Below are 15,482 nucleotides of genomic sequence, written 5' to 3' on the forward strand. Positions count from 1 at the left end.
GAGCTTTTGTCATAGCAGGTGATTTTAACAGAGCCAACTTAAAAACTGTTCTCCCAAAATTTTACCAGCATGTAAAGTGCCCCACAAGAGGGAAAAACATACTCGACCATGTTTATAGTAACGTTAAGCATGGATATAAGGCATCACCTCTCCCCCACTTAGGTCTGTCTGATCATATTTCACTGTTTTTGACTCCAGCATATAGACCAGTTATCAACCGAATCAAACCTACTGCTAGAATAATACAATTATGGCCCGAAGGAGCGTCTGAGCAGCTGCAGGACTGCTTTAGACGCACTGACTGGAGCGTATTTGTGGACAATAAAATCGACATCTATACATCCTCTGTGCTATTTTATATAAAATGCTGCATTGAAAATGTCACCACCACGAAACGGATTTGTATATTTCCTAACAACAAGCCGTGGATGACCAACAATGTAAAATATCTGCTGCAGGCCCGTAATTCTGCTTTTCGGTCTGGTGACAGGCAGCTTTACAGTGCAGCCAGGACGAACTTAAGGAAGGGCATCAGGGATGCTAAGGCCGCTTATAAGCAGAGGATTGAGAACCACTTCTGCAACTCCGACCCCCGCCGGGCTTGGCAGGGGATCCGGCACATCACGGGGCAGATAAACACCACTTGCCTGTCTAATAGCAGTGCTTTAATGGCAGAAAAGCTTAACCGGTTCTTCAGCCGCTTTGAGGTGGAAAGTACTGAGACTACCATCAACCCTGTTCCAGACACAAATAGCCAGGTGCTCATTCTTCAACCTATTGAGGTGATACGCACTCTCCGTAAGATCAAGGCATGGAAAGCATCTGGACCAGACAGCATTCCAGGGCGCGCACTCAGAGACTGTGCAGTTGAGCTAGGTGAGGTACTCACAAACATCTTCAACTTGTCTCTGTTGCAGTGCACTGTTCCAACCTGCCTGAAGACGTCTACAATAGTGCCGGTGCCAAAGCATGCTGCTATAACATCCCTCAATGACTATAGGCCCATTGCACTAACATCTATAATTATGAAATGCATGGAGAGGCTGGTTTTACATCATATTAGGTCTGCTCTGCTACCCACCATGGACCCCCACCAGTACGCATACAGGGCCAACAGGTCGACAGACGATGCTATCAACACTGCACTCCACACTGTACTGAGCCACCTGGAACATCAAGGGACGTATGCACGGCTTCTGTTCATTGACTACAGTTCTGCTTTTAATACCATCTTATCAAACAGATTGTTTTATAAGATGTCTGACCTAGGCATACAGCATAACATCTGCCTGTGGATTAAAGATTTCCTAACAAAGAGGCCACAGTCAGTGAGGATGGGCTCACATTATTCCACAACTACGCTAATCAGCACGGGAGCCCCACAAGGCTGTGTGCTAAGTCCCTTTCTTTACTCCTTGTATACTCATGATTGTGTACCATCTAATGACAACAACATCATAATCAAATTTGCGGATGACACGACTGTGCTGGGGCTGATCACCAGAGGAAATGAGTATGCCTACAGGGAGGAGGTACAGAGGCTGACGACGTGGTGCACGGAGAATAATCTTACCCTAAACATCAAGAAAACGAAAGAACTTATCATTGACTTCAGGAATAAACAGATTGTTCACACACCACTGCATATCAATGGGGAGATAGTGGAGAGAGTATCAAGCTTTAAATTTCTGGGCACATACATTTCTGAGGACCTTTCATGGACAACAAACATCATAGCATTAGTCAAGAAGGTTCAACAGCGAATGTACTTTCTCAGAATGCTTAGGAAAATAAACCTGTCAGCGCGTCTTCTGGTGTCATTCTATCGCTGTTCTATTGAAAGTGTCCTCACATATAATATGCTGGTGTGGTATGGAGGCAGCTCGGCTGGTGATAAAAAGGCACTGCAGAGAGTTATAAAAACCGCACAGAACATCACAAATCAACAGCTACCTGCCTTGGATGACATTTTTAACTCCCGCTCTCTGCAGAAAACACGCTACATTGTGACGGACCCGAATCATCCAGCCCATCAGCTTTTTGAATTGTTGCCATCTGGAAAACGCTTTAGGTCAATCAAAACACGCACAACCAGATTCATGAACAGTTTTTATCCTAATGCCATCAGGATAATGAATCATGAACTGAAACTACATCCTCAAATTATCACCACAAGACATTTTTGACATGTAGACAATTAAGTGAAATAATACTAAGCACCTTATTTAATAATGGGCAATTTGCAATATGACTGTAACTACTCTTGCCGTGAACGATGGAAAGTATAAAAATTTCATTGTATGGTTGTACAATGACAATAAAGGAATCAATCAATCAATCAATCAATCGATATGGCATTTTCAAACCTGAAAAAGAAAGCATAAATCACTGCTTTCAGTGCTTTGAATGAGAAATGTTTCTCTTCTCTCTGCTTGAGAACCATTTGAAATTAAATTTCAACTTTATTGTCCAACTCAAGGCCAGAAAATAAACAGTGTAGGGTGTAACGGTTCACATAATTCATGGTTCGGTTCAATACGATATACTTGTGTCACGGTTCGGTACGTTTTCGATACAGCAAAAAGAAAGAAATGCCAGAGAAATTTCCTTGATTTTTTTTTTTATGTTTTATTTTTTTTTATTAGAACTAACTTCATAAAGAATGACATTTTTTTTCTTTGAGCAATGATGGAGCTATAATTGACTCTTCTTAGGAGCATATAAAACAAAACAGCTCCTTGGAAAAAATTAAATGTAATATTTTGTGCTTATAAACAAATGTTTATTTTAGTTCAGATTAACATTTGAGGGCAGCAATGTTATTCATAATGTCGAAATAAATCCGACATTACGTTACTTGAAAGCATTATAGCCTACTATTCCTGCCAAACTTCCAAAGTTGCAGTTAGTGTTACTACAGTAAATCCATGGTGAATATTGCAGATCTGTGGACACTGGATAGTTCATTCATGTCACAATGTTTCTTCCTGGTTTCCACGTCAGCGTGCATGCCCCGCATTGCGATGCATCGCAGAATCGATTATTGTTGACACCACTAGTGGGTTAGTGGGACGGGGACGTGGCTTAGGAGTGGGGAGTGGGGAGTGGGGAGTGGGGGGATGGGGGGGTCAATGGGTCATTTGCCCAATATAGTGGGTTATTGGGAAAATAGTGGGTTCGTGGGATGGGGGCGTGGCTTGGGAGTGGAGGGGGGGTCAACGGGACATTTACCCAATGTAGTGGTTTATTGGACAAATAGTGGGTTCGTGGAATGGGGGGCGTGGCCTGGGAGTGGGGGGTGGGGGGTCAATTGTATATTTTCCCACTATAGTGGGTTATTGGACAAATAGTGGGTTAGTGGGATGTAGGGGTCGGTGGGGGAGGGGGTTTATGGGTGCTTTATGGGGGCATTAGCTCAGTATAGCCCCCTAAAGGTGTCCGTATACCACCTACTCCCGGGGCAATTGGTTAGTGCAGGGGTTATCACGAAGTGACAAATGCCCACTATTTAATGGGCACTTGTCATCCATATTCGCCCTACGGTCCCTCGGGGGCACTATGCGTCCAATGGCAGCTTATTTGTATGGGCGTTTGTCCACGAATCACCTATTTGGACTACCTTATTTTTACCCTAAAAGAAGTATACTAATAGAACACTTGAATAAACTACTTTTTCGTAAGGGGGATGATGCACACTCACACACACACACATACACACACACACACACACACACACACACACACACATACACACACACACACACTTTCTTGTGTTTCCTTTAGAAATGAATATGAATCATGTTTGTGTTTTATAGTGTGGATCATTGTGGAGAGTTCAGAATGACAGCAGGATTACACAAATGTAGGTCTACACACACAATTATTTAGTGATTTATTGTTGATTTGTGTCATTTAGTGAAATGTTTCTCTTCTTGTGTTCAGATGCCTGTGATCTCACACTGGATCCAAACACAGCACACACTCGTCTCATTCTGTCTGATGAGAACAGGACAGTGACGTGTGTGTCTGAGGATCAGCCGTATCCTGATCATCCAGAGAGATTTGATGTGTGGTCTCAGGTTCTGTGTGGAGAGAGTCTGACTGGACGCTGTTACTGGGAGGCTGAATGGAGCGGATCTGCTGGTATATCAGTGTCATATAAAGGAATCAGCAGGAAAGGAGGGAGTGACTGTATGTTTGGATTTAATGACAAATCCTGGAGTCTGTACTGTACTGATAACAGATTCTCTGTCTGTCACAATAAGAACTACACTGTTATTCCTGTCCGTTCATCCCTTAAGAGAACAGGAGTGTATGTGGACGTGTCAGCCGGCACTCTGTCCTTCTACAGAGTCTCTGACACACACACACTCACACACTTACACACACTCAACTCCACATTCACTGAACCCCTCTATGCTGGATTTGGGGTTGACTCCTCAGTGTCTCTGTGTGACGTTAAACAGCGTCCTGAGAGAAACAACAGTGATACACACACAACCGGGTGAGTGAAATATACTGTCTTAGTGAAGGATTTTTCCAGACTGAATAATAGTTCAATCCTCTGTTCTTCATACATCACTAAACACTAGAGATGCACCATATTGGGTTTGTGCTGATACTCCATATGCTGATATTTCACAACATGGTTTGGCCAGTACCAATAAATACATATTTTCCTTTGTTTTGAAACAGCACAGAGTCTCTCCTGTGCAGAGACTATAAACACATTATTCTTCATTTTAGTTAGTTTAGAGCTAAATACATTTTTTTCTTCAGTTTCAGAGTTGTGAGGTCTCTAAACTGTAATTTGCTATTAATTTTCTGTAATTTTCTAGCTGTAGTGTGATCTTCTTTTCTATTAATATTCCTGCAGACGAGGGATAAGATAAGATAAGATAAGATAAGATAAGATAAGATAAGATAAGATAAGATAAGATAAGATAAGAAAAACTTTATTGTCTGTCACAAGTGACAGAAATGTGAACTTTGACAAGGCAGGCTCAGATAACATAAAAACACATACAAAAAGAAAACATAAATACACTCAAAACAATTTAGCCACATTAGCTGTACAGACATGTGCAAAATGCAAAAATGTGATGTATTCTATATATGATTGTTCAGTGTAGTAATGGCCGTGGGAATAAAATATTTTTTGTATATGTTTTTCCTTGCAAGTGGGACTCTGTAGCCTCGACCTGATGGCAATAACTGAAAGGATTGGTTAAGGGCGTGGGTGGGATCCTGTGTGATTGTAGTGGCTTTCCTCAATACTGACCGGGTGTGAAGTTCTGGTAAAGGAGAACTCATTTTTTTGTAAATTTGGAGTGCTGTCAATACAGAGAACAACGACAAAAATCGGTGTTGCCTACACTGTGTTATCCTCTTTTTAAAATCTGCACCCTGTTGACTTCAGTGGGGCAAGTTTTAAACCTGCTTTTAGTCTCTTAACATCCTTGATTTGTCATTACAAGTGCCCAGCCATGTGAGTGATTCCTTCAGAGTGATCACGGGTGAATCTGACTGCAGTAGATGTGAAAGATATTAATAAAAACAATATTATTTCAGCCAGCGCACATACATGTATTTACATCCTGTTTTCGGTCGAAGCCCATAGTAATCGATTGTCGAGTTCACACGCATCATCACGCGCGTGAACTCGACAATCGATTACTATGGACTTCGTCCGAAAACAGGAAGAAAATACAGGTATGTGTGTACGGATTTTCATGTCCTTGGTGACCCACTGCTTGTTATTTGGATGTATTGTTATTTGTTTAGTTGGAGTTACCACGTCCTCACAGAGGTTATTACATCAGTCAGTAAATTAAAATCATTCCCGCAATCCTCAAAAAACAAACCCCAATCAGTCAACTCAAAACATCCTCTCAGTTTTTCTGAAGTCTCTTCGTTCCAAACATTAATTATTCTTTTAAGTGGTGCTCCCCTTTTAATTTGTGACCTGTACTTTGGCAACAACAGAATAACCTTGTGGTCAGAACGACCAATAGGAGGACGAGGTTTTGATATATACGCATCTGGGGCCCTATTTTAACGGTCTGAAACGCAAGTATCAAACGCGAAACGCAAGTAACTTTGTGGACGGGTCTTGGGCACTGTTGCTATTATACCGGCGGGAAAAATGACTCTTGCGCCCGACGCAAATCTAAAATGGGTTGGTCTGAAGTAGCTTCATTATTCATAGGTGTGATTTGGGGGTAACGTGAAATAAACCAATCAGAGCATCATCTCACATTCCCTTTAAGAGCAGGTGCGCTTGTTCCATGGCGGATTGCTATTATAACGGCGGATTTGCCAGACGCACGCCAGGAGCGGTTCACAGCCGAGGAGACCGACGTTCTCGTCAGGACCGTAAAACACAGAGAAGTGACATTGGGGATGGAGAAATCCACTCAAATTAACTTCGGTTAAACGGGTGTATGATAATTTGGGTAAATGTGTAAGCTAGATTTATGCTTTTATAATAAACTGTCTGTCTATCTATCTATCTTATCTATTGTAATAATGTATGATTTGCAAAAATGGAAACTGCTGCTTCTGTGTAGATGAGAGAATCAAAGTGTATGTGCGTTGTGCACACGACGCTACATGATTATGGCCAAGCATGCGCCCTTAAAATAGTATTTGAATAACATGCGCAACGCGCCGCTAACTTTAGACTAGGTTTTTCCTGGTCAGTGGCGGAATTGTTTTCTAAACCTGCAGAATAGCATCAGGGAACGTTTCCGCCGGGACACGCCTCCTCTTTGCACTGAACCGCCCCCGGGAGCGCAAGTGTATTTCCTAGTTAACCCTCTGGGGTCTGAGGTGTTTTTGGGGTCCTTGAGATGTTCTGACATGCCCTGACATTTGTGCTTTTTTCAGTTGCTTATAAACATAGTAATGGCAAAAAAAAATTACACACTATTTAACACAAACAGGGCTACCATAATATGTGAGCAACAAGAATGTACATGTCTGCATTTTTGAGAGAATAATGTTTATGCGTGGTTATTGAAAAAACTAAAAACTAAAGTTTCTGAAATAAGACCACAAAACACACACTAAATATGTGCCAATAAGACTTTTGTCTAATGGATGTCATCGCCTAGTGTTTTTTCTTCAAAATTATGTGAAAATCACCCTGCCTAATCCTTCACATAACACAATACATTGATTTGAATTTTGCAAAGCACTTTCTGTTTGGAAAGGCCATATGCGGAGTGGGCGTCACAGATCATGCATATGTAGTGGTTCACACCTGAGGACCGCATACTTAATGAGCCATTCATTCAGGTGAGTCACTGAGCCACAAGAATGCAAGAGCAACAGTTGGAAGCATCTCAATTCTTTTTTATTTTTCCACATATTGTGCTTGCAATTTGGCCTATAATAGCCAAGGAAAACATGTAATTGTGCCGTTAATTCTCATACTGTATTTTCAGTTTTGGAATATTTATCCTCTCCCCAAATTTGTCACTAATAAAACACAATAAAAATTATTTAAAGAAAAGGCTTATATTTACCTTTTAATAGTTTGTTTACATCTACCTTGTAAATATTTAAATAAACAACAATTCAAGTGTCATCTTTCTTTGTACAAACTAAAGTATACATTTTATCATACATATTTCAAAGTTAAGGATTTGATTGATTATTTGATTATTTTTGACCAAAAAATTGGCAAATAAAAGCTTATTTGAGGTGGCAGATATTTTACAGTAAAAATGTATAATCTATCCAAAACTAATCAACGAAATGTTGTCTTTCATATGTCTGTAACATAGGTCTTTCATTTTTATTATAAGGAATATAAATGCTAATTTGCAGTTTAATACGTTGCTTATACAAATATATATGTGTGCATACACACACACACATATACATGTGTATATATTTATACACAAAAATAAATTTTATTTATATTTTTTATATACATTTTTTTTTCCACAAATTGTGCTTGTAAATTGTATAATATCCAAGGTAAACATGTCTAGTAATTGTGCAGTAAATTCTCATACTGTATTTTCAGTTTTGGAATATTTATCCTCTCCCCAAATTTGTTACTAATAAAACGCAATAAAAATTATTTAAAGAAAAAAAAATTATATTTACCTTTTAATAGTTTGTTTACATCTACCTTTTGAGGGACATTTTCCCTTATTATTATTATTATTCCTCACAGCGCTGCGAGACGGTGTAAACAAGTAATGATCTGAATAAACTTGTGTTTTCTTGAGCTGATATGGGGCTCGAGAAAACACAGCCCCTCACAGGTTTGCGCCGTGGATTCCCGCGAGTCAGACGCGGATACTGTGTTTGTTTTAGGCTCGCGCAGTCTTCACTCGGACGCGCGCTTCAATCCGTTGTGGAGACTCTCTTTTCGTTCCAGTGAAATTACAAAACAAAATACACACACACACATGTCTCTGCCTGATATACAACCACTGATAAACATAATCTGATTTGACAAAAAAAAAAAAAAAACTATGAGTGCAGATTCGAACTCAAAACCTCTGACACGCTAGGCAAATGTTCTACCACTAGACCACTTGAGTTCACGTATTTACTCACGTGAAAACTCGGTGTTTACTCGGCGTGATCAATTCGCTCTTGAACATGCTGCCGTTCGTCTGAGTTACAATCTTCCAGTTCTGGGGTGCGTTTCCCGAAAGCATCGTTGGCCAACTATGGTCGCAAGTTCCGTCGTTACCAATAGAGTTCAATGGACATTGCGATGAACTTGCGACCATAGTTGGCCAACGATGCTTTCGGGAAACGCACCCCTGATCTCCAGTTCAAGCACCTTATGTTGTGATTGCTAGCCTATTTACTTTTTATGTATTAAATCCAGGAAATTTGTTAATAAAAATAATATTAAAATTAAGATACAATTAAAACAAAACGAAATTCGTTTTAAAGAATGGATTTGTGCTTTCTGTTTTGAAGTCTCTGTGAAAGTTTGAAAGTCTTTTAGTGCTGCTTCAGAGCGCTCGCGTCCATAATGGAGAACTGTCACGTAATATTGTTTTTTCCTCATAAATGCGAACATGTGTCAACTAATGCAAGTAAATTTAAAAAGACTTACCCGAAATATTATCCACGGCTGGATCAAGTCGCTCAAAATACAAACGTTCGTCGTCAGAGTCCTGCTCTTCTTCTGAGCAAAATTTGAACTCGTGTCATCTTCCAACAGCACAGGAAAGTGAATAAATGGAACTTGCTGGTTTTAAGGCATTTCAGGGGGCGTTTACCTTATTTTGCATAGATCACCTCAGCTCATTATCTTATGAATAGCGCGCTCTGCGAGTGGGTGTGAACTCATTACCGATAATTAGGTGAGACGGGAGAAACTGTACTTCTCTTTAGTTTCTTACAGATTACATTGCAGGAGAATATTTGTTTTGAATGTGAATTGTTTTATTTAAAAGTAGAAATTTAAAGCTTTCTTTAGACGCATGTTTCATGGTTGTGTGATAAGTATTAGCTGAGTTTCAGTTCATTTTCCAGACTTGTTTCAAAAAGATTTTTGCGGAGACAGAGTGAGCTGAAAGCGCACCCTGTTTATTTTATTTATTTAAAAATAAAAACAAGGTTTTGATGTTAATGTGAGTGTACACAAAAAAAAGAAGACCCTCTATAGTTTATAATCATGTATTTATTTTATTAATATGACCGTAAATGACGGACTTTTTTAAGTTTATGTTGCTTCTATGTGAAAAAAATCCAGCAAAACGCGGGGGCGCGTTTGCCGACCTCAGAGGGTTAACCGACGTGCGTCTGTGGAGGGAAAAGTCCACTGTGCACGGGTGCAAAATAGGAATGATACATGCGTCGGTGTACAAAGTCAATTGCGCTGGGTGCAAGATAGGGCCCCTGGAATGTTGCCATAGCACAAGTCCAGTCTGTTGTGCATTCTAGTGGGGACTGTAACATATTGCTCCAGGTTAGGTAGATGTGTGGTGACGTCGCATTTGTTAAAATCCCCCAGCAGAAATACTGGTTGTTCGCCAGATTGGTTGACAGCCCTATTGTAACTGTCTGTTATATGTTCAGCAAGTGTGAAATCCGGTCCTGGTACATATACTAAAATCACAGTGATCTGGGAGAATTCTCGGGGTAAATAGTGCGGTCTGAAAGACAGTCATTATTTCGAAGTGCTTGCAACATTCAGTCTCTCTCACAGTGAAGTTGGTTGCCCACTTGTTGTTGACAGCTATACAGAGCCCGCCAGCGTATGATGTTAAAGCCATCCAGATCAAAATCCACGTCCTCAGAAAGCCATGTTTCTGTAAAACAGAACAAACTTGTTTGCCTGTAGTCTGAATCCGACCTCACGAGTGTGGACAGCTCGTCAGCCTTGTTCCGTAATGATCGTACGTTTGACAGGGTGATGGCAGGTAGTGGTAATCGGCTACCTCTTCTCCTCATTCTGTTGCGAATACCTCCTCTAGACCCTCGTTTCCTCCGTATTTGCCTCCGTTTGCTGCCACGTATTAACTCCGGAGGGATCTGTGTTGTGGAAAGGGATACCTGCGATGGCTCAAAGTCAAGCCGGCTCGGCTCAAACAGATGGTCCCGCGTTTAGACGAGCCTGCCTGGGTTGGTGGCGAATGGAGTATCTGGTCCTAAGAAAAGTCCGTTTACACGACATAGACTCACAATCGCGAGCCAGATGTACGCTAAATTCAGCACTGTTGTTATTGACATTTTGTCAAACTTGAAAACACACACTCTGGAACACAACACAACGTGGAATAACAGAAAAACAAAGAGCCTGAGCGTGTCGGGAGTCACGTTGACGTACAGCGCCCCCACATGTGACACAAGACAGAAATGGTCAAATTCACTCAGTATTACTTGATCTATTCCAGCACTCCCTCAATTACAATCAAGCACAATTAACTGTAGACAGTTATGTTGTAAGTAGTAAAACAGTCCAGTTCTTTATAGTCAAACTCATTTATTATGTTTGATAATGAACATTTCTGTCCACCCCAGACTGCTGATGGTCTTTATCTGTCCACCTCTGTGAAAATATCCACAGTTAAAAACACTGATTTATAGAAGACTGGACTCATTATAGTATATATGTGTTTGTTATATTAGATTGTGTGTTATTAGTGAGTGACATCACAGGTGTCAGTCGCAGCATTATATACTAGCTTTATATTTTCTCTCTGTCAAACTGCCTGTCAAATAGTTTTTATAGTAAACTGTTTGTATGTTGTTGGTTTTGAATTGTTGGTAATACTTTACAATAAGGTCCCATTAGTTAACATTCGTTAATGCATTAACTGTATTTGTTAACGTTAGTTAGTCAACTGTTCATTGTTAGTTCATGTTAGTTCAGGTCCATTAAATAATATTGACAGATACAACTTCTGATTTTAATAATGTATTAATAAACATTGAAAATAACATTAACTGAGATGAATAAAAGCAGCTGACTCTTTGCTTCTGCCTTCTTCTGGTTCTTCACAGGTTCTCTCAGCCCAAACCTTCTGGGCTGGATATTCACCCGCTGCTGAACTGTCAGTCTTGTGTCCATATAGCTGATTCTGATCAGTGGCTTCAGATTGAGCCGTCGGCCTGTACAGATGAAGGAGGGTCAAAGTTCAGGGTCAGCACTGACCCAGGCCGTTACGAGTGTGTCAGGACCAGAATGCGATGGGTCTGTGACTGTGTCGTCACCCTTCAGTACCGTACCGTAGACGGACTCTTCCTCAACGCAGAGCTGGAGAGGCTGCAGTGCAACCGGATCGGTCCAGTGATTGACGTGACGGTGATCTCAGGGAAACTGGAGGAAGTTCATCTGCCCCATTACGCCTGTTTAGGAGAGTCTGACCCCTCTCTCAAAGATGCTGTGAAAGTCCTGACCGTAAAAGATGAGGGAATAACCACAGAACCTGTGCAGTTGACCCGATTCCATGCTAAGATTGTCCAACCATCCTTCTCTCTGAAAACCTTAATTATAAGTTGGATAATGGGATGGTATGAACACTGCGATCTTCTTCTCTACATGCGTTCTAAAGATCCTCTCATTCTACATCTCTACTTATTTCCAGTTGATGATCGTGCAGAAGAAAAAGTTGAGAAGAAAGAAAAGTCAAGTTACCCAATACCGTATCCCAGACCTGAGAGGCCATTTCGGATGAAAACGCCACACATTCTTGACGTTCCTGGTGCCTCCACTATCAGTCCTGAAGAAGGGATCACACTCAGAAGAGAAACTCCCCCAAACTTCTTCAAGGTCAACACAAGTCTGGAGAATGATCTTCAAATGACTCTTATCAGAGAAGAGGATCAGAAGACTGTCTGGACTGCAACGATTAAGAAAAATGAACTTGATCAGATTCATCCTAAGAGAGACGAGCCACGTCTGAATAGTGAGGAAGGTAAATCACAGTTTTTTGATAAGCATTGGCCAGATCTCATTCAGGGGGTTACAAATGTCCAGATCATTGCAGATAAACTGTGTCAGCAGAAACTAATTCATGAGGAACAATATTCAGAAATCACACATGACAGTTTAGCCAGTTAGGAGAGCGTGAGAAAGATCTGTGATATCACACTGTAACGCTGAGGTTGAAGCAGAGGCAGAATCCAGATCCACATGCAGCATACTTTATTAAATAAACTCAAAACTTCACAGATGCAGACATAGACTCAGGACCAAGACTCGGGAACAGAACAACATACAAAGTCAAGAACCCACAAACACTGACACAAAATACAGGGTTTAAGTACCGAGGCAAACAAGCTAACAAGATAACAAGGGGCTGTGGTTAACAAGAGACACCTGGGGAGACTATAGGCATTAAACATAGCGGGGAACTGCTAAACATGGGACAAGACGGGAACACAGACATGAATCATGACACATACGTATGTACACTCACCTAAAGGATTATTAGGAACACCATACTAATACTGTGTTTGACCCCCTTTCGCCTTTAGAACTGCCTTAATTCTACGTGGCATTGATTCAACAAGGTGCTGAAAGCATTCTTTAGAAATGTTGGCCCATATTGATAGGATAGCATCTTGCAGTTGATGGAGATTTGTGGGATGCACATCCAGGGCACGAAGCTCCCGTTCCACCACATCCCAAAGATGCTCTATTGGGTTAAGATCTGGTGACTGTGGGGGCCATTTTAGTACAGTGAACTCATTGTCATGTTCAAGAAACCAATTTGAAATGATTCAAGCTTTGTGACATGGTGCATTATCCTGCTGGAAGTAGCCATCAGAGGATGGGTACATGGTGGTCATAAAGGGATGGACATGGTCAGAAACAATGCTCAGGTAGGCCGTGGCATTTAAACGATGTCCAATTGGCACTAAGGGGCCTAAAGTGTGCCAAGAAAACATCCCCCACACCATTACACCACCACCACCAGCCTGCACAGTGGTAACAAGGCATGATGGATCCATGTTCTCATTCTGTTTACGCCAAATTCTGACTCTACCATCTGAATGTCTCAACAGAAATCGAGACTCATCAGACCAGGCAACATTTTTCCAGTCTTCAACTGTCCAATTTTGGTGAGCTCGTGCAAATTGTAGCCTCTTTTTCCTATTTGAAGTGGAGATGAGTGGTACCCGGTGGGGTCTTTTGCTGTTGTAGCCCATCCACCTCAAGGTTGTGCGTGTTGTGGCTTCACAAATGCTTTGCTGCATACCTCGGTTGTAATGAGTGGTTATTTCAGTCAAAGTTGCTCTTCTATCAGCTTGTCGGCCCATTCTCCTCTGACCTCTAGCATCAACAAGGCATTTTCGCCCACAGGACTGCCGCATACTGGATGTTTTTCCCTTTTCACACCATTCTTTGTCAACCCTAGAAATGGTTGTGCGTGAAAATCCCAGTAACTGAGCAGATTGTAAAATACTCAGACCGGCCCGTCTGGCACCAACAACCATGCCACGCTCAAAATTGCTTAAATCACCTTTCTTTCCCATTCTGACATTCAGTTTGGAGTTCAGGAGATTGTCTTGACCAGGACCACACCCCTAAATGCATTGAAGCAACTGCCATGTGATTGGTTGATTAGATAATTGCATTAATGAGAAATTGAACAGGTGTTCCTAATAATCCTTTAGGTGAGTGTATAGTGACACTGTGAAAGCTAAATTAATCTCAGTTCTTCAGAAAGGGGAGCTTTACATTGTAGAACATATTTACGATTCTAAACTATGAGCTCAAGGCAAAAAAAAAAAAAAATTATATATATAAAGCTGCTCTAAAACAGAAATGGAATATCTTTCAAGATATTAATTTCTAATAACATTGGAAAAAAAAATCTAATAAATATTTTAAATATTTAAGTAGTTTTTTTGCAATGCGAAGTAAACTCTCTGTAGGTAAAGTGATTTTTGTATCCAGGTCTAATTATATTTTTCTTACTTATTGGTAACTTATTGGTAAAATCCAACCGTTGTTCTAACTAACACTTTTTAGTTAACTTTACTTAATGTCTCTTAAATGTCGGTCTAGTGTGAACGCTCTCCGCAGAAACTTTGCGTTTAAAGAACTAATAAAATATTTCAACTCAGATCAATATTTTGTGTCTAATTATTTACTTATGTGGCAAGTAGCCGTGAAATAAGCGTGATAATGTACATCCAGCCGGTTGTTATCTCAGAATAAACCCCGACAGGGTGATGAGGACCCCGACGCGAAGTGGATCAGTATCGCTTACTTAACTTTATCTCTCCTTGTAAGGGTTTCTTGTGGTGGCCCAGTAGTGCACATCTCAATGAAATTTGAACAACACACCGGGAATGAGCCACAACACAATGAAATCAGCACAACACAACTACATATATATATATATATTAGTGCTGTCAAAATTAGCGTGTTAAAGGGATAGTTTAACAAAAAAATGAAAATGACCTTGAAGCCATCCTAGGTGTATATGACATTCTTCTTTCAGACGAACACAGAGTTACATTATAAAATGGGGGTTAATAAAGGCCATCTAAAGTGAAGTGATGTGTTTGTGTAAGAAAAATATCTATATTTAAAACATTATAGACTACAATAACTAGCTACCAGCAGACGACTTACATCACAAGAGTAACACTTGAACTTAACGTACAACGTAATGATGAACGTTGTTGCCCAGCCCTGTTTGTTTGAACTAGTTTCAGCTTGAGCTAGTTATTTAAGTTGATACAGTTTTAAAAATGGATTTTTTTCTAACATTAAAGCATCACTTCACTTCAGAAGGCCTTTATTAACCCCCAGAGGTGCATCGAGCACTTTTATCATGGATGATGTGCTTTGATGGACTTCAAAAGACATACATCCATTAACTCCCATTATAAAGCTTGGAAGAGCCAGGACAGTTTTTAAATAACTCTGTTTGTATTCGTCTGAAAGAAGAATGTCACATACACCTAGGATGACTTCAGTAAATCATGGGCAAATTTTCATTTTTGGATGAACTATCCCTTTTCCCTGTGTGCTCCGGCAC

General features: G+C 40.5%; 1 protein-coding gene across 1 annotated transcript in view; it reads left to right on the forward strand.

Annotated features, from left to right (window-relative positions):
- Window positions 1-15,482, forward strand: part of LOC311286233 (NACHT, LRR and PYD domains-containing protein 1 homolog) — a 118,805-nt gene that overhangs the window by 97,730 nt on the left and 5,593 nt on the right. The window contains exons 8-10 of the mRNA XM_084402350.1: window positions 3,816-3,862; window positions 3,943-4,504; window positions 11,488-12,401. Of these exons, the coding sequence (XP_084258476.1) occupies window positions 3,816-3,862; window positions 3,943-4,504; window positions 11,488-12,401 (1,523 nt within the window). The remainder of the gene's footprint in view (window positions 1-3,815; window positions 3,863-3,942; window positions 4,505-11,487; window positions 12,402-15,482) is intronic.

The sequence above is a fragment of the Rutilus rutilus genome, assembly GCF_951802725.1.
Source record: "Rutilus rutilus genome assembly, chromosome: 2".
In the NCBI taxonomy this organism is placed as follows: domain Eukaryota; kingdom Metazoa; phylum Chordata; class Actinopteri; order Cypriniformes; family Leuciscidae; genus Rutilus; species Rutilus rutilus.